Raw genomic sequence first — 20,726 nt, 5'->3', positions numbered from 1 at the left:
AAATTGTTCATTTCTCTCCTTTCACTTAAGATTCGGTGAAATCCTGAATTTTTCTTCCATTTAATGTGTCTTGTTCCGTTCAAAACCTTCCCGAGAGAACATAGAAAATAAGTTTTAAAGTCGATATAGAGTTATAACTCTAACTTTCATTTAAATTGAGATTTTCAGAATGTGCGTTAATTTTTTTGCGCAGTGTAAATATAAAACTATATTTCTAGCCAAAGACTCACCCTGTATGTCGCTGACAATCCATGAAGAATGCATACATAAACAGACATAAGGATTCTATAAAAATTATTGCCCATTGGAGAAATTTCTGTAATTCATACCCGTCTACGTCCATGATACCTACTGAAAGACAAAGAAACGCTTATCAAATCGTTTCTTGGATAGAAACTTTTCAGACAATTGGCAACTTTAATTTTCTGTACATATCATAGCCGAAGAAGGAAAATATTCCAATAAAAAAAAAATAAAACATTTCATAATAGTTTCTAGAATGATTAATAGAAAAAAATGTATCAGGCTATAATTTCGAAACTAATTTAGGCTGGACCATGTGTGGGAAAATCCAAAATGAAGGATATAAGCTTTAATTCACAAATTTTTCGATATTGCTCTGAGATTAACTGAATGATCCGAGATTATAACAATATCTTCACAGAATCCAGCCATGCCATCAACATAATTACAAACAATGTCGAAGTGCACTGAGTGAATCACGACGTTGAAGGAGGAATAACATGAATAATTGATTTTGTCATTGATATAAATTCGAAAATGTAATTTACAGTTAGATCGCTTATTAAAGCGTCAATTTCCTGGATGGTTCTCAAAAATCGCGGCAAGTTATAGCTGTCGTCGTCTTAATATCATTATATTAAACAATAAATCACGTCTAAGTTATACAATGCATAAGTAGCGGATACCGTTAAAGTTCAAACATCCACCAAAAATGTAAAATACAATGGAGGTCACTGTATTATTTTTAACCATGGGCGGAGGTCGCCTTTGGAAAAGGGATTACGTTGTAGCTTTGGAGCTATAAGAGCTAGAAAAAAACGAATGACACATATCCTCTTTTTCAGAGAAACAAAGAATGGGGAAAACCGTAGCCTCCTACCATTCTTCGTTTTCGAGTTATTAGCAAAAAATGGGATTTTGACGATTTCGAAAATTTCTCATAACTTTTTTGTCTTTGAAATTACAGATCTGAAACTTGAACCTGCTTAGGAAATTTTTATACGTAGAATTTACTGACAAAAGATTTTTTCCAATTCAAAAAACAAATTCAATAAAAGTTTGCATTTAAAAAAACGAAAGTTCACCTAATGATTCTAAATGAAAAAATATTTTGAGGTCATCAGTGGATTCTACGTAAAAAAGTGCCTGAAGAAGGTTCAACTTTCAGATCTGTAACTTCAAAGACAAAAAAGTTAGGAAAACTTTTCGGAATCGTCAAAATCTCATTTTTTGCTAATAACTCAAAAACCAAGAATCGTAGGCGGTTACGGTTTTCGCCATTCTTTGTTTCACTGAAAAAGAGCTTGGAATTGTGTCATTCGTGTTCTTCTAGCTTTCATAGTACTCGAGATACCCTCAGTGGACAACGAATTTTGCCCAGCCTGTACATAAATAATATATGAACCTAAAATAAAATAAAATATCGTTGTTTTCTAGACGAGGTTTTCATACATCGATGTTTGCATGGAGACAGTGAAGAAGTACTCAAGGATTACTTATTCTTATAAAGTGTGCAATCACAGCTCAAGATTCAATGTTTCAGTGTAATATCAATATTTTTCCATCGATACTGAAAAGGAACACGTCTTCCCCAGAAATTTATTGGAAACAACTAAATTCTTTATTTCCCCATCATTTCCGGCATATAAAACCACATATTCACAGTTTGTGAATCTGAATCTACGTTATTCCAACATAATTCGTCATAGTTAACAAAGATCCCAACTCTTAAACTGCAAAAACGCATATATGCTTGGAGACTTCAACGATGCGTTAAGCAAGCATCGCAATGAAGTACGCAGATTGCTGAAAAATGCAAAAAAACGCTTAACTTCATACGCTTAGTGATTTCTTGAGATTTGACTGTTCAGTACTTAATTTGCCCAAAAATTACCCATGTTTCAGAAGATTGTGAAAATTTAATTTAATCCCTGAACGAGACGACACTGGTCGTCATCGCCAAGCCAGTCCTAAAAGGCCTTCAACATCCGCTTCTAATCAGTTTCCGGTAAACACGTCCCAACATAAAAGCATCAAACTTTATATTCAACGGACGGTATTGTTTTGATGCAAAATTATAACCTAGAATGGATGTGCAGTTCTGATGGGAATCGCTAGTTATAACTGACAGGTTTGACAGCCTTATCTTCGGGGATAATTGCAGTTAAACAAGTAATTTTAAAAAGTTTTAGGCGGCACTGAAAATACTTCAGATGTTGTCAAGAATTCCTAAATTTAATCAATTAATATCATCCAGTCAAAAATAAAGTTATATCATGTAGATTCCAATAATTGGATATATATTAATATGGAGTGCACAGAACTGAAAATATTACAATATCTCTTGATGAATTTTTCTGGTTAGAAACGTTCATTAAGGATCAGGATCAGCAGAAAACTTTGTATCTCTAGCTGAAACTGTTCTAGCTGAAATAAAATTTTCTATTCGTATTTCTTGCAGAGATTGCTATTGAGTACTGCTTCAATTTTCTCTGTGGGTATCAGCACTGGGGCCCTCGATGAAGTAATATATGAGCTCTGCATTCCTCATTATAGAGCCAGCGATTCAAAGCAAACGACAACAATATATTGGGCGATCCATAAAATGTTGCATACACTAGACAGCTTACCGATTCCTATTTCAATATACAGGCATACTAACAACCAATTTAACCATGTAACGTGAGCTTTCCTGAAAATAAAACCAACAAGCCATAAAGACACGTAGATACTCCTTATTATGATTTTGCGTTAAGCGTCCCAACTTTGCATGCATTATTTCAGTGAAATTATACGAGTGATAAATCAGGTGTGCTTTCAGATGTGCAATTAAATGCTTGGTATCACTTACACATTTCCTGCAACTTCACCATTAATGTAGGTATCTTCTAAATATTTGCCGATGTAATCGTTTCCAACAGTAAACATTTCCATAAACTAACTAATTATGCTTAATTGGATACCGAAGTGAATTTATACCCTTGTAAATTGTTCAACATGTAGACGCTTTTCGAACGACGGGTAGAATTAATGTTGAAGAATGGAGTGCATTTAGATCAGGGGTGAGAATAAAAATTCTGCTACCTAGGCGTGATACACAATCAATATATAGCTGCGAGCTTGGAAGGATTTGGATCAGTGATAAACTGAGTTAACTTGGGATCATAAACGCGAGGCAAACCTAAGATTCACATTTCATAACCCCAAATTACTCCTCAAATTTTCTCAACTAACTTCAAGCTAAAAGATGGGCACCACTGGCCTAGCATAAGTGCATAGTGAAAAAATTTTAAAACACAGACTATAAGTCTTAAATGAAGCTGTGTCTGCTAGATCTGCCAAATACATATTCTCGCCAAAATATAACGATATATGTAGAAAGATAGAACTCAACAAAAAATTCGAGTTGTTGAAGCTATCATACCTCAAAATCGAATGGAATTGCTTAAATTTTCGAGTGCATGACAGCTATCAGTCCTATTATCGTTTCAATTCATCTGGTGGTCAATGAAGCGTTAAAAGTTTTTTTAATTTCTTTCTCGTTTTTCCCTATTTGCTAATGTAAATATAAATATACATACGAGGATATATTGAAAAATTCTTAGCCTACCATAGAACCAAACAAAATTTCAATGTCAAAATATTTTATTACTCCACATATTCTCCTCTTAATTGGATACAGTTATTACAGCGAAACTGCAACGTCTCTAGACCTTTGAAAAAAAAAAGTTTCTTTTCGCCCTGCACACCAGACCTCCACAGCTTTTATTACCTCCTCGTTGGAAGAAAATTCACGACATTTTAAACCTTTTTTCATTTGAGGAAAGAGATGATAGTCGGATGGAGCCAAATTTGGTGAATAAGGGGGGTGTTCTAGTAATTCAAACCCTAAATCACGAATTCTTTGCATGGCAACATGAGATTTGTGTGGGCGTTGTCCTACAAAAACAAAACATTTTTGTATAGCTTTCCGCGTCTTTTCTCTTAAATTTTTTCCCGTATAGTGGTCAGTAACGTCGAATAGTAATCTCCGGTTATTGTTCTACCCATATCCAAAAAATCAATCATGATCACTCCATGGCAATCCCAAAAAACTGAACCAAGAGTTTTTCCAGCAGATTTTTGGATACGAAACTTCTTAGGTCTTGGAGAACCAGAGTATCGCCATTCCATCGATTGTTGCTTTGTTTCTGGATCCTAGAAATGTACCCAAGTATCATCCATAGTAACAATTCGGTTTGAGAAGTCTACATCGTTTTCAAATCGAGCACAGATCGAACGCGATGCTTCTACCCTTGCACGCTCTGGGTCAACATTCAAACATTTAGGGATCCATTTTGCAGCAATTTTTCTCATGTGCAAAATGACGTGCTTCAGATATCCGTTTTAGCCCAATTCGACGGTCTGATAAAATCATGTCATGAACTGCATCGATATTTTCGGGGACTGACAAAACAACTGCCCTTCCCGATCGGTCATCATCTTCAATGGAAAATTTACCACTTTTGAAGCTTGCAGTCCAATTTTTCACGGTCGCATACGAAGGACATTGATCACCAAGGATATTAAGCATATCTTCGTAAATCTGCTTACCTCTTAACCCTTTCAAATACAGGTATTTGATGATGGCTCGATACTCCAATTTTTCGATTTTCACAATTTCGGTGGACATCTTCTTTCTTTTAATTTATTTCGTAACTCTGGTTTATTTACACTTTTGACCTCAAACTTCACACTGACACTTCTAATGAGTTATTGTTCGTTGCTATGGTAACGCAATATTTTTTTATGCGTGGAACTGGTCTAGGCTAACTAGATATCAATACATCCCCGTTCGCACCCCTTGGCCTCCCTGTATCTTGTATGTGTATATGAATGCAATCACTTTCGAAATTATTTCCTTTGAAGTGGGCGATGTTTTCAACAATGGCGTCCCAAAAAGAAGACCAAAACCGAATTAAGAGATTCAGTCGATTCCCAGTAGTTTTCTCGACGTAAATGCAGATCAAGACAAAGGGTGATTGCCCCAATTCATCGAACGTTCAAACCATTCACCTCATCCGATAAAATTCTGCTTTCAGCTGGAATTCAAATCTACAAAGATCGTGCAACTTGCGTCGTTGTTCTGAGCAGACCTTCCTCCGTCTCCATATTATTACGGAATAAAGAAGTGGCAATTACAATTTATCTAACCCCATCATTCACAGCTCGTTCTTGGAGGATCTTGATCGGATCGTGGACCGAAGGTACAGGTTCAAACAGGTGCTCTTGGAGTTGTTATTATATCAGTATCTGTCCCTGCTTCCTGCTGAAATGCTTCGGTATTCATTCTTCTCGATGGTCTATCTTTCAGTTGCCCAGAAAAATTGTATGGATACGATCTTGAGCGGTTGAACAGATTGATGGGATTAACCAAGGGTTCAATGAGATGTGTGGAGACAGGAAGAGAAACTATCATGAGGAGTTTGTGAAGTGATCGATTTTGAATGTGATGGATATTGCGTTCAACAATTTATTGACACCTGTGAAATACACTAAAACTAATTTATTTACACAATTACACCACTAGATTTATTTTCACAATTATTATTTTATATGAATTTCGGAATATAGTTCTTCATTTATTTGATGAATCTTTTAAGAACACAAGATCACCGACGCCTTCCAGTTTTCTCATTACGACCATTAGATACGTATCATAAAAATACCAAAAATTCAAAGAACCCAACACTTGAAACTAAGTTGGACGCTATCTAATGAATATCTGAACGTTTTGTGAAATAAAAGTACTCTTTGTTTTCCAGTGGTGGAACAGCTCATTATAAGAGCTCAAAATGGCTATATCTTTTTATCAGGGCCGAATCGGAAAGAATGGTAGAGGAAAAAAGTGTTTCTTTTGAATATTATTGAATTATGAATTATTTTTCTTCATGCATGAGAATGTGTTTTATTTTTTTACCCGGAAACGGTGCCTCGTACATCAAAAAGTCAAGAGACCGAATTTGCTCCAAATTAAGTAAGGATTTGAATAGTAATTTTTATTGTCGGAAAAACCAGTGGCGTATCATTTTTTTATCTGAAAATATTCAGTCTCACTGCAGTACGGACGCCACTGGTAGAAAAGAAAAGGAATGATATTATGAAAAAGGTGCTCCTTGACGCTCAGAATCTATGTCTCAAATTTCATAAAAATATTTCAAGCAGTGTGAAAGTTATTAATAAAAAACATTTTTTTTCTATCAATTTAACACTCTCGGAGAGGAAACATTTCTCGACACATGTTTATATGACAAACTAGGGCTTATTTTTGATGTAGAATACGTGGTTAAAATTTCTTGGTTACAATCTGGACTCCTAAATTAAGTTCATCCCTCCGTTAATTTCATTGATATTATGATATTCCAATTGCATGTTTTTCATAGTCGGTCTCTGCAAGAATCAATCTCAATGGGATCTTCTGAGCAGTTCTGAAACAAAAATTCACAGAGCGGCTTATGGTAAATGAAGTTGGCGGTATTCCGGGAAGTCCAATTAGCAGAACAAAGGACTGACTGCTCGAAATGAATCTCTTGAGCTGAAGAACGGGCTCGAATTTCTCCGAATGACGATTCTTCCGAATAAAATCGTGCGTTTCGAGAAAAAGGAAGAAATGGAAGAAACAAAACGGCATTTAATCGGCGGATTGAAGAGAATTCTACTATTTTATATGCCAGGATGCCAAATATTGAGGTTATTGTACATTTTCCACTAAAAACTCTTCCGCATTTCTTCTCCAAAGAGGTAGGTACTACTCACACAGAGTGTTTCACGTCAGAGAGCTCCAGTTTGTGACTTATTCATTGAGCGAAAAAAAAGTAAACCAACCGGAGAATCTAATGGCCATATGCACCGTTTCATTAAACGAGATTAATTTCTTAAACATCCTTTTTTTCCATAGAGATTCTATGCTCAAACGCTTAGAACATAGATACATGGAATGGGCATTCAGTGCTACGAATGAATAGGGTACTCTAACGATTTGTCAAAATCAGCTGATTGTTCGTTACCGTGGGGCACACAAAGCTTTTTATTATCACTATAAAGATGTATTTCTGAGAAAGTTATAGTCTTATAACTCTAATTTAACGTCGGGAAGAACATGTTTTCCAAAAACATGCGCAAAACACAATACTCGACGAAAACAGCATGCGAATTAATGGAGGGAAACCGGCTTGTGTGCCCCACGACAGCGAATGCTTAGTTGATTTTGACAAATCGTTAGAGTTCCCTATTGTTTGTAGTACACAGATTCGATGTTTCTCTGTCTGGCGCGACACTAAGGCAGTGCCGTTTTATTGAAAAATTCACATGCGTCCTATCTATTCTTACTGAAACTTGATGCGCCAATGATGTCCGAATCAACTGTCTCAATTGCGATTGGCGACACTAAGCAACTATCTCACTCCAATCTTTGGAATGTTTATTTTTCATTCCATGTATCTATGTTCTAAGCTTATACGTCGTTTTAGAGCTCAAACTTTGTTCAATAAAACGGTGCATGCGGCCATAAATGTGTAAAACTATCGAGGATATAGGCATAAAAAATTATTACAGAAAACTTTTTTTAAATTTAATTGAATGTATTGATGAAAATTTCTGACTGCTTACTTAGTTTTTTTTCATTTCAACTTCCAGTTTTCTCGAAATATATTCTGAAAACTTCTGCTCATACTTTCTGAACGGTAATGACAATTTAATCAAACGTAGATTAAGATCTTAAACCACGTTTAAGCATAGAATCCCTATGAAAAAAAAAAGACGATTAAGGAATTATGAAACGATGCATACGGCCAGTAATCAAATCTTAGGTAATTCAAAGCAATTATTTCAGAAATTACCCAGAGGAAATTTAAAATCGAAATTTGGATCTATCGTTCAATAAATAGGTACTTGGTGTGAAATGTAGATAATAAAATTCATAAAACTACGATATCATCAATTATTCGTTGAACCATGAACAACAGGAATTCATTTTCCATGAAATGGATTGAAATAAATGAAAGATTACCATCATATTTTTATAGTCGAATTGAGAATTTATTAACCATTCAGTTCGGAATTGTTTTTTCAAGATAATTATGCAAGAAAAACCAGGAGTTAAAATTAAAAAAAAAAGTGGCCAGAAATTGTCATTTAATTTTGAAAACCACTGAGGTTTTTCCTCAATAACTTTCCCTGCCTTTGTTCAATGTTCAATGGTTTTTCCGGTAGCACATTTGGATAGCCCTTGAAAAATACTGATGCTTCAATTCTGCTCAATGAATAAGCCATAAAATCCAGTGACTCGATAGATCAATTTTTTGGGGCCGCAGACAATGGCAACGCCGTGCTGGGTTTTAGGATGATGGTCGAATACGGCTGCTGGGGGCTCTCCGAGAGTGAAGTTGCCGACAGCGTAGGAAACTTGTTCGTGGGAGCAGTGAACCCGTATCATAATCGTCGATTCCAACACTGTGCTGCATCTCTTAATCGAATCGCTATTTCTCCACCTTTGGATCGTAAATACCTAAGTCTTTTAATTATTGTTCCACGAGCTGGACGCCACGACGAGGGTTGCGAAATTTTAGACGGAGGGTGCTGCGCACGCGTCTCGTTCGCGATCGTCCGAAAGCCTTCTGCTGAGGGTTGAATGGAACCATAGGGGGAAATGTTAAAGTCATGTAGCGTATGTATATACTCCATTCACATTTATTTTAGCAGTCGGTTGGCCATGAAATAATTTTCTCAAGTTTTTGTAATTAGAACGAAGTTAAGTTGGCACTCATGAAATGTCGTTAATGTCATAACGCCGTTGCCACAACTAATATCAATTTTTATTACGAAAATGCCGAAAGTGATTGAAAAAAGAGACAGGGTTCAGGAAGTGCTATTTAGAATTCAGGTCCGCTCATTCAAATATGTAGTGATATCTTTTTCATAGAAACGAAGAATGGTAAAAACCGTAGCCTCCTACGATACTTCGTTTTTGAGTTATTAGTAAAAAATGAGATTTCGACGATTTCGAAATGTTATCATAACTTTTTTGTCTTTGAAGTTGCAGATCTGAAACTTGCACCTTCCACTGACGAGCTCAAAATATTTTTTCATTTCGAATTATTAGGCGAACTTTCGCAAAAATTTATTGAATTTGTTGTTTTTGTATGTCATCCGTTTCCTTGTAGCTCTTATAGTTCTCGGGATACGCACATACGGACTACAAAAGAATACACCTACGAGAAAGGAGTTTCTTATATTTTTTTTAAGTGAGCTAATTAGTGTCAACATGACCATATTTGTGTGTGTTTTATCTCGAATATCTTCTTGATTTTTGGAGCAGTGTATGTGGAAGGTAGCCTTCCTACTCTTATATCTACCAGAGTTATTAATACTGAATTTTCACGGTTTTCCACCCTCACATCTCTTGTCAATTGCCAAATTCACCAGTAGGCTCCTGTTCTTTCGAAAACCTTGAAATCTACCTGTCAGGTTATCCTCGGACGAAACGAAAAAAATTAGAGTGAATTTAACAGCCGGCCAAACCTATAAAACGGCCATAAATCGTGCACGCCATCAAACGGAATTGCTTTCTTCGGCCGAACCTTTCTTTTTGCACCGAGAGGGATGTTCACAGTCATGTAATTATAATAAGCAATTTATTTTAACAAGTACACACAATTATTGTAATAATTCACCTTATTCTTTCGTGGTCGGACGGAGAGGCGCATTCTGAAATTAATTTGCTGCGGTGTAAAACGCTTTTTCGAAAAAAAATGGCCGACCGGCAGGCTTACCACACTAGTGGCGAAAAGCGAAGGAAGATTGGTTACCCCGGCGAATGGTCATTATGCTGTAACTGCAGAAGGAATCAGAGCTATAAAGCGCTCTTTAAACTCGTCCAGCTTATTTATCTTCATGTTGAGCGCTTTGTGCTAATTATACACTGGAATTCAATTCGTGGAAAATGAAACTTTATCTGTTTAGATAGAGGTCAAAGACATAAAACTGCTAAATCAATCCTACCCTACACTGTTGGTCTCTGTTTAAAGAAGTGGTTGGTTGGATTACTCTGGAAGAAGTGACTGATTTGCATTTTCAATAGAGGTAGCTATAACTTACCTGTGACATGGAAAAGTACGTATACTCTGGGCCTGGAGGGTACTTTTAGTAGAGTAAAAAAGAATAGTAAAGATTATAGCTGTTCAGTTCCATCGTAATTACTCTTGGTATATATTTTGAAAAGGAGTCAACTGGAAGGGTGGAGAGATGAACAAATAGGAACTTATTCTATGTGAGGTACAATTTGGCCAATACTTCAGGAAATTAACCTTCGCCACTAAAAGGAGTTTCATGTCATGTCGAAGCGTGCTACAGTATGTGGAGAATGAGGTAAACGCATTTATCCATATATCTTTTTATCAGGGCCGAATCAGAAAAATGGTATAAAAAAAGGGTTTCTTTTGACCTCAAGAATCTACTGTACTACCAAAAACTTATTATCTCAGGAACCATAAGTTTCAAGAAGAACTCCTAGAACATTTTTGATTGGAAATCTAACAAAATCATCATATCCACCCATATTTCACCACAAATCTGTAACACCTTTGTTTACTCCATTCACTTTTATTTTAGCACCCAGTTGGCCATGGAAATTTGACACATTTCACTCTGTATAGTACGAAAATGTGGGGTTATGACGCTTGTCGAAACATTTTTGGGTTTTAAATCAACGATATGTTTTCCGTTCTACGTAAAAGTTTCTGTTATTACGTACTTTATCACAATGTCGAATCTCTTCGGAAAATATGAGCTTAGAAATGTTTCATCCGTTTTCTTCTAGCTCTTATGGTTCTCGGGATCCCCTCAGTAGACAACGAATTTTGCCCGCCCTGTACACCATAATAGCAAAATTCGATGGTGTTCTTATGGTAGAGTGATAACTCATTTTTTTTTGGCTCTTTGAACTGGTGCCTCTAACTCATAAAGTTTCACTGATATCAAAAAACAAATGTAACATTCTAGAGACACTTTTCTATGTAGAATTCGGTGGCGTAGTCAAAGATTAATCTTTGACTAGGGCGAACTGAATAAAAATAAATAAAAACTCTAAAACTAGTTCGGTAAAGTTGGCAGGTTATTTTCATTGAAGTGGCGTACTGAAAAGAATCTCTGACTACGCCACTGCATTCTATATAAAAAGTGTCTGCAGAATGTAACATTTGTTTTTCGATATCAGTGAAACTTTACGAAATAGGGGCACCAATTCAAAGAGCCGAAAATGCATTGGGTATTTGAATACTCAAAGTTTTACTTATAATTTGAAAACAAAAAAAGATAGGGGGATGCGGTTAGGGCCATTTTTTATCGAGGTAAGAAACGTAAACGTGCCATCCATTCTTCCCTAGCTCTTACGGTTACAGAGCTGCCCGATCCCATCGAATTTTGCCCACCCTGTAGAGTGTAGACAATTTATAATATTACCTACCCATTCTTCTAATTTTCGATTGCCAGTAGTTCAGCTTCCCTATTACCCCATAAGTTCCATTCCTCCAGCCTTCGGACAAAGACTCAACATGAAACAAAACCTACACAAAGTACTCGAGCAACAATTTTCGAAATCAATTTCAGGAATTCCAGCCTGAATTACAGCATTTAGAGCGAGTCGAGTCAAATAAATTGATCAGATATTCAACAAGGACGTTGGCAGAACACTTAGGGTCATATAAAATTGCCTTTCCGAGTCTAAATTTAATGTAGCCTAAGAGCTACTTCGAAGTAATATTTCACTCTCTTCTGCATACATGTAGGCATTCCAAATTGCAGTGAATTATCTAATTACTGGTATAGGTCTGGCAGTTTTACAAGTAATAATTCACGAGATATTTATTGCCACGATGAAGATGTATATGGATGAAAATATGCGATATTTTTCGTATTTTTAGTGCGGACAACCAATCATCGATACTGTTCAAAATCGCTCTATCTTTGATGTGATTTCACGTAAATTATAACAATTATTATGATTGCCTATACCACAGTCATCTTAATTGATATTTTAATATCAGTCTGGAAAAAAAAAAGCAAAACTGATATCTATCCATTTTTTCACTAGTGTCACTAGTTGGCATAACAAAAGATTTATCTCTTGCTTCAAATCATTTGTCGACTATTCAACTCGTACCGGAGTAGGTACTCTTAGTAGCAATACGGTCATGTGGTGGACCTAGCTCATTAATTGGGTATATCACTTATTCCTTTGAATGGACTGCTTTTGAACCAAATATCTAGCTATGTGGTAGATTCATCTTTGAAGAAATTCCAGTTCGTAAAATGGAGAAATATTTTTACGCCATTAAATTAGCTTCAAGTCTACTGTAACGACAGGAGGCCAAACTGCAAATAATGCGAATGGCAACAGGAAGAACATTTTATGTGTCATAACTCTATTTATTATCGTAAACTTCTATATTACAATTCATTTTGGCATTTAGTGCCATCGTGTTTATGTTAAGATAATGAGTTGAGCAGTAAAAGTGATAAACAAGGTAGAATACAAATTAATCAAAATAACAAGGATCTTAATAACATTGAATGCGAATATTCATCAACAGTAAAACCGTCTATTATATTGTTTTCTTTGCTGAAACGCTCCACACAGGTTATCTCTAAATAAGGGAAGGAGGGAGAAGAAGACAGACGAAGTTTATCATACAGCACCTCAAGGGTGGCAGGGACTTATAGTCAGGATGCTCTAGGTCCGTTCTAATCGAGCCTTTCTAGATGTACAGCTCGACTGTATATCGTTGCTTGTTCTTCTACTCTGTAATCTGTGTTCTTCTGACAGGATATTCAGGACGTGGCATAGTAAAGCTCAGCTTCAAACAATATTGACCCTGACCCTGGTAGTAGTATCCAGAAACAAACTTTGTCTCTCTGGTAGTTGGTAGTATCTATAGTGAAAGATCGGTCACAGCACGCTGATATGACAGATGAACAACGTGCATGGCTATATTGGGCAAAGATCTTCGATATTTGACAGAGATAACCTGTCTCTGATTTAAGGATTACATAAGACGAATAGCACTCTTCTGGACAGGCTGGCAGAATCAAGCAGTGAGAACGAATTTGGTGCAGCCTCAAACATGGGACTTATGAGAGCATTTTTCAATCTCGGGTCTTATTTTCAAGTTGAAGGATCAAAAGTAGGTATTTGCGAGCTCTGAATTAAATTGCCAGCTTCATTTCAGCAGCTCATCACATAGGGACATAATTTTTAAGCGCCCCTCGTATATCGGAGCCGTCAAGGAAGCGGAAAAAATGCGATTATTTTCTATGGATGTCCTTGAAATGTCAACCCCTAATTTGACTTTCAAAAGTCGGTCAAATCTCAAATCAAATTGTCAAACAAAATTATGATTATTTCATCCTTTCTCTGATTTCAGAACCACATTAATGAAATTATAATAGATTCAAAAATTCCAGGAAGGGATAAGAGGTATTTTATCGCTGCTCGGTTTATCTTCCATCTCTTCTCTCCTTCAAATCACATGAAAATTTATGGGGTCAAGATATAAATAAAACTTCAATAATTAAACAATATATTCACAAACAATATTTGTAAGACGACTTAAACATAAATTATGAATATATGATGAAATAACGAACATGTAATTTCAGGTAATGGGAAACAGTAGTAAAAAACAAGCTGCTAAGTGTAATTTTTTATCTAAAGATGAGCAAAATATTGTTAGTAACTCATTCCGCTTAATAAGTAAAAATTCTGATAGAATCAAAGAAGACGACTTGACAGTAAGATCCCAATATGATAGTTGAAGATAATTATTCATTGCTATATTTCCAGAAATTATGGGGTAGTCAAATTGATCAACGTCTTCTGCAGTACATAAATAATTACCTTTTTGGTATTGGGGAAGATAAACAACCTTTCGTTTCTCTATCAGCATTTGCGGAATTGTATGTATTCTGTACAAGAGGAACCGTTGATGAAAAATTCAAAGTTCTTTTGAAATCTTTGGGTAAATCAGAAAGTGAAACTTGTGACTTACCCTATTCTCTAGTCAAAGAGGTAATGCACCCTTAATTTTTTTAATTATTATGAACCCTTTTAGCCAATTCATAACTTCATAGAAATACACACACAGCTATTCATCCTGGTGAAGTCAAAGTTCACCTTGGAGATATTCAGGATGATTTTCTGATGATTTGGTTTCTCTAACCAATTTCTTTATAAAGATCAGTAGAATTCAAGATCCTATTTGTGAGAGGAGTAATGAGAATTTTATTTTCAGTATGTTGAAAGTATAGTATCATCCTACATGAAAATACAAAAAGTTACGAACAACAGACATTATAAATCTTGGTTCTCTAAAGGATGCTTTATTGCTCCTCAAAATATTCAACGTCTTGGAGAATCTTTGTCCAAGGACCTTTCTGTAGGGGAAAGTATCACTAAAATAACACTGGAAAATTGGTTGCAAACATGTACCCTATTAGGACAACTACTGCTCTATGTTTTCAATCATTTATATAAGATGTCGCACAAAGAGAAAGAAAAACCTACAGATAGAGCAAGTTTTTCCCATGAAGAAGATGACACCACTGATAGAGATTTACAATCAAAAGATAGGAGTTTAATTCCAACCTGTAGAGGATTAGATTTAATACCATCATATCCAAGTATTTTAGATTTGAACCAAATCATTTTTATGAATTCTAATCTTCCTCAAGAGTTTCAAACTGACTGGAGGTTCTTATTCAGCTCGGAAATACATGGTGAATCATTTTCTACCTTGATAGGTAAGAGTCATGTGATTGACGCTCTACTAAACCCAATTCTTATCAGAATCTGTCACATTTTGATGAAAATTAGGTAGTTGATTAACTGAGATATGTTGATAAGGAACAAAAATCGACAATTTTCGAACGATTTCCCTGAAATTTTGCGTATTGATTAATTTGGACATGAAGAAGTGTAATGTTTTAATTATGAAGTTCGAAGTTCAAAAAAAATTGGGTGAAAATTGTTGATTTTTTCTTTCTCGATTCAGTCCAAAATTTGTGATTTTTCAGGAAGAATAATTGATCAAGGGCCAACAGTGCTGGTTCTAGAAGATAAGAATGGTTACATCTTTGGTGGTTTCGCTCCAGAAAATTGGACTTTGAATCCCAAGTTTTTCGGTAACGACAGCAGTTTTTTATTCACTCTGGCCCCAAGGATGCGTATATTCCCTTCTACAGGATACAATCAACATTTCCAATATCTGAATATGCACCAGCACACCCTACCTAATGGGTTGGTGAGTGGATTATATACAGGGTGTCCCACTAGTAGTGTCCATTATAAGTTTATGAAGAAATATATGTTTTGATGAGAAAGGTTCATCTGCCTAAGGTCTTCATATGAAATTTCAAACATCCAATATATATTTCTCCATAAACCTATAAAAGGCATTTTCGATAGGACATCCGGTATAATTTAAAATTATATATGTGCACTAACACTTATCTTCATTTTTTAAGGCTATGGGAGGTCAGCATGGCTATTGTGGACTCTGGTTAGACAGTGAATATGGAATAGGACATACTAGTGAATCTTGCACAACGTATTCTGGTTATCAACAAATGTCGGCGAATAAAGAGTTCCATTATAGGCATCTTGAAGTCTGGGGATTGGGAAAGCCACCTTCCCCATCATCTAAACTGAAGAGAGGACAAAGCAATGAACGACAAATAGGTCATCCGGAAAGTAAAGCCTTACTGAAAATGATCGGTAGGGGAACCCACAGCGAAGGAATGGAAGAGGCTCCACCTCTTGTACATCACCACAATTAATACCAATGGTAACACAACCGAGAAATATCAGAGACAAAAATGTTTGTAAGAGTTTTCAAAAAACAAATGGTGCCATTTCTTTTAGAGTTTTTTATATAAGTATGTATACGTACTTTTGAACTACCAAAAGTGGAAAATACTGGTGAGGCTTTCTGTCCATCGAAAGTGAAACTTGAATTCAAATGTGTTCTTTTCATATTTTGAGGTTAGTGGATTTTCATTTTATCATCAACTAGCATTTATATCTTACCTAGTCTTCAATTTCTCTTCAATTGATTGCGAAAAAATTATTGGAAAATCAAATGAAAATAATATTTCATTTATTATGGGTTCTCATCAAGTATCATTGATCTCTTATAATTGGAGCCTTCAACTAATGAATCATTTTCGCAGAATTTCATGCAATTTCGATCTTTTTTCTCAAGAAAGAAGAAAAAACTGCCAAAAAGTATGAGAGGTAAGTACTTTTACTGTGGGGGAATAATGCAGGAAAATTCATAGTTCCCTCACACAACCCAAAATTTTAAGTTCAGCATGCCCCTTAACAGTCTCATTGTGCAACTTGAAATGACACATAGGCATATACTTGTAGATCAATAGGGATCATATATTATTTCGGTTTTGTCTATTTTTGGACAAATCTTCATATGAATTAACTGTGATGATTCCTCTTTATCACGTATTTTCTTCAAAGTAGATGTTTTATTATGACTCTATTTATCATCTGACTGATAATCAGATATCTTTTCTTGTATATACAGGGTGTTTCGCATAAAGTGTCCACTAGAAGTATCTAGAGAACAGAATGAGATTTTCCTTGAAAGTTTATGGATCATAATGAAGGGATCTATTCAACTGAAATATTCTCATCTCTTTGGTACTTCAGTTATACCAGAAGTTGAGTTAAAATTTGTTATTTCAAATGGAATTAGCTAAATTTTCTTTCATTTTGGGATTCTGAATGATATTTTTACTAAGGTTTATTTGCCATTCATTGTGGTCCATAAACTCTCAAAAAATCTCATTCGGTTCTCAGATATTTCTAGTGGACATTTTGCTTAAAACACCCTGTATAGTCCCATTTTGATTCAATCAATCCTTCTCATAAAATTAAGTCAACTCTATATCACCAACAACAAAATTCATTGTGTGGCACTGTGACCCATATTTCAAGTATTTTTCAATCTAATTTATCTTCTCAAAACTTTGTATGGAGTGATACACTAAATGTTTGTATCGATGTCTCAAAATGCTTCAATTGAATTTATCCATTAGAGTGAAAATGCACATATGAGAAAAGCATTTACTGATTGTTGTCGACACTGAACCTTGAAAATGCCAATATATGTATTACATTTTTATAACTAAATTATATATAATATATAATAATATACATATGACTTATTTTTAAGCCGTCTTAAATGTATTAAACATTGGTTTGAAAAAATTTAATCACGATGAAAACGTCTTTTGAAGATTTTTATTACATTTCATATTAAAGCATACATTTTTACTATCCTGTTTCAATTCATAAGTAACAGGAAATATTTCGTTCTTATTTTTTTGGAAATCAACAATCAACATAATTCGATCTCACTTCATTTTCAATATTGACAACCTCTTGAACTAGACTAGACGTTTTAACTTGTTTCAGACAAATTCTTCGTTTCCAAATATGCTAGGATTTAAAGAAACAGTTTTTTTTTTGCCTTGGCAGGTTCTCATTGACTGTGTTGCTCAAATAAAAACTTGAAAGGCAAAACGTTTTGAATGTTTCATACTAATGAAATTTAAAATAAAAATAAGTCAACCCTTGATTTACACTTTGTATTCATGCAATATTATAATAAATTTTCTATACTGAAAAATTCCATGGTTGGACAAGAATCGTTTTAACATTGTTTTTATAGCTTTTATTATTGTTACTTATTTTGTTGGCTGTTGAAATCTGAAATTTTCTTATCAAAGTCTTGTTCTTTTTTGATAAATTGTTTTTACTGAAATCTTTGCATGAAACCTGTATACCAATGTAGACTTCAACGGCAGGAAACCAAAAAGCAGTTCTTCAACGTAACTGCTGTTAATCATTAATTCCCACTTGTGGAAAGAGCATCCTACACAACCATTGTTATTTGTGAACCTGAGCTAGTCATCATGATGTATTTCTGATATTTTCAGTGTCATAATCCAAGCTCCTGTGTTTTAGATATACTTTGTTGATACTTTTTCACCGTTTTGTTATCCGCAATAAAAAAATTATTTATGGTTACTTTGATGTGTTTTAATCAAAAACAAACAAACTAAACCATTCTTTTATTTAATAAACATCACAATATGAAGACGATAACCACAACAACTTAATCAGACACCATAATATAATCAGACCTTTCAATCAATATAATTAAACTGTATAGAAAATAACAAATATAAAAAGTAGAGTAAATGAACATTTTCATCCATCAGCAAATAAATCAACACTAAATGCATTTCAATCTCATGTGTTATTAAAGGAAAACAGGTTCAAAATTTGTATCATCATTTTTGTATTCTCAAAAAAAAATGCTAAAAATATTTGAGGCGATATGAAGCCAACCCTGCCACCGCAACTGCTACACTAGCTGCTATTGTAGCCCAATAGTAAACCTTAAAGAATAAAATTTTTAGTAAGACAATAATAATGTTTGAATACAAAAAAGTAAAGACAGGATTGAAGTAAGATCTGATTCTTACATTCTTAGAATTTTGTTGTTCATTCTTGCCCTGCTTGGTACTGTTGCTCCCAAACATCCTCTTTGCAAGTTCCCGTTCGGTCTTTTTCTGTTTTTCAATGATTTTGTTCAATTTAGTTAACTCATTGTTGATGTCAGGATCAGCAGGTGACACTTCTTTAGCTTTTAGTAAGGATTTCATTGCTGATCCTATGTCGTTTTTAGCTGTGTTTACCTAAAACATTCAATAGATTTTTTGAATGAACTAACAGAAATTCAGTTGATAATTTTCAGAGAAATACTTCGAGAGTTTACATCTCAATTTCAATCCTCTAAATTTGTTAATCACATACCTTGGCTTGTCTGAAGAGAGCCTTGATATTATGAGGCTGACATTTTAATACAGTCTTCAGGGAGATTAAAGCTGCATCATAGGACTCCATTCGGATTTGTGCTGCAGCCATATTATTATAAACACTTATCCTATCTTCTAATAATTCTTGAAGAGCAGAATCTGACAGTTCATCATTGGACTCTGGAAATTTAATGCCCCCTTCAACTTCATCCAAATAATCCAAAGCTTTCCTATAACACTGAATGGCAATACTGTTTTCCCCTCTACCATACCAATAATTGCCTCTTTCTCTCTTCTTGTTTCTGAAAAAAAAAAATTCCGATCATTCAGACTCCTCTTTCATTATTAGTCCATAGTTTGCATGTAGTAGGTTGATCAGAGGAATTAGGGAGCAATAATATGTTACTCATGTTAGATTTTACCCCTTTATTTTCCTCTGGGTGATACTCATGGACTCAAGCTCTTCCTCTGCGACAGAGATCAGTTCAATTTTGTAGCTAACTGTCGTATCTGGGCCAATCTTCGGTGGTAATCCCTTGCTCCCAAATGCTAAGCGTGGCTGTATTTTCAAAATGCATGTCTCCCCAACATTCATCAATCCAATGGAAACATCTAAACCTTGAATAACCTTATAAAAAAAAAGATAATTAGAATATACGCGATACAGAACCTTCAACCTTCTTACATCATTGTCCCCTAAATCAATTTCAAAATTTTCCTCTTTCTGTATTATGTCATCTTCCTCGACAAATAATTCATAGTTGATGACACAAGTTTGTTGTTTTTGAGGACGAGTATCTGGAGTTCCTTCCTTCAAAATTTTCTTCATTATTACGCCGCTTCCCAATATATCAATCCATTCATCTTGGACTCGTTCACTCTCAACGTTTTCCTTGTTCAAGTCATTTTCTGTTTTACTGGCTGCGCTTTCTTGGCAAACTTCTTGTTTGTTGGTTTCTTCGTTTTCGATAGACATTTTCAATTAGAGTATTTAAATATTTTTCAAGGTTTAAACAGGACAAGAAAATTACGGACTGTTACACAAAACAAATGACGAAAATTTAGGTAACCTCAAACCAAATGTCAAACGGGAAAATCCGGAAAATTTTATTTTTGACATGAACACTCTGACCACAGAAGAAAAAAAGAGTGTATTTTTTATTTCTTCGCGGACTAATTTTGAATGTGATGCACCGTCTGTTCCGATATTCCTGAACAGTACTGTCAGTATTTCAGAGAAGATGCCTATTGGCCCAGTCGTTTGAGTTCTATTGTTATTCGATTACTGGCCAGTAAAACCAGCAATATCGGAACAGGCCCGCAAACTGCTCAAAAAAAAAAAAAAAATTGAGGCTTTAATACGCGGTAGTCGTCCCCACGGAGCACTAATATCCCGTCCCTAAGCTCTTTTTCGAAGAAAATCGATTTCCCATCAAAAGCGATGTGAAATGCTCGCGGAAATTTCTGATTCATTATTTTCCCCCAATGAACCTTTCTTAGAGATCATAATGATCTGCAATATGACGAAGGATTGGGGAAGGGAAGGAGAGAAC

The 20,726-nt window shown here is 35.0% G+C and overlaps 2 protein-coding genes across 2 annotated transcripts; one reads left to right on the top strand and one right to left on the bottom strand.

Annotated features, from left to right (window-relative positions):
- Positions 1–13,632: 13,632 nt before the first annotated feature.
- LOC123306894 (MTOR-associated protein MEAK7) lies at positions 13,633–18,379 on the top strand. The gene is made up of 6 exons (XM_044889084.1): positions 13,633–13,875; positions 13,936–14,067; positions 14,120–14,344; positions 14,568–15,075; positions 15,349–15,575; positions 15,799–18,379. Exons 2-6 carry the CDS (start codon positions 13,939–13,941, stop codon positions 16,108–16,110), a joined length of 1,401 nt encoding a protein of 466 aa, XP_044745019.1. The 5' UTR covers positions 13,633–13,875; positions 13,936–13,938; the 3' UTR covers positions 16,111–18,379.
- A 29-nt stretch (positions 18,380–18,408) lies between these two features.
- On the bottom strand, positions 18,409–20,275 carry LOC123306896 (peptidyl-prolyl cis-trans isomerase FKBP8). Its single transcript, XM_044889086.1, has 5 exons — positions 19,859–20,275; positions 19,596–19,801; positions 19,172–19,475; positions 18,841–19,053; positions 18,409–18,753 (listed from the first exon to the last, which is right to left on the bottom strand). Exons 1-5 carry the CDS (start codon positions 20,147–20,149, stop codon positions 18,673–18,675), a joined length of 1,095 nt encoding a protein of 364 aa, XP_044745021.1. The 5' UTR covers positions 20,150–20,275; the 3' UTR covers positions 18,409–18,672.
- Between the last annotated feature and the right edge of the window lie 451 nt (positions 20,276–20,726).

This window comes from Coccinella septempunctata, chromosome 2, assembly GCF_907165205.1.
Source record: "Coccinella septempunctata chromosome 2, icCocSept1.1, whole genome shotgun sequence".
Classification (NCBI taxonomy): domain Eukaryota; kingdom Metazoa; phylum Arthropoda; class Insecta; order Coleoptera; family Coccinellidae; genus Coccinella; species Coccinella septempunctata.
Note: the sequence above shows the minus strand (reverse complement) of the source record. Positions and strands in the feature narration are given on the sequence as shown.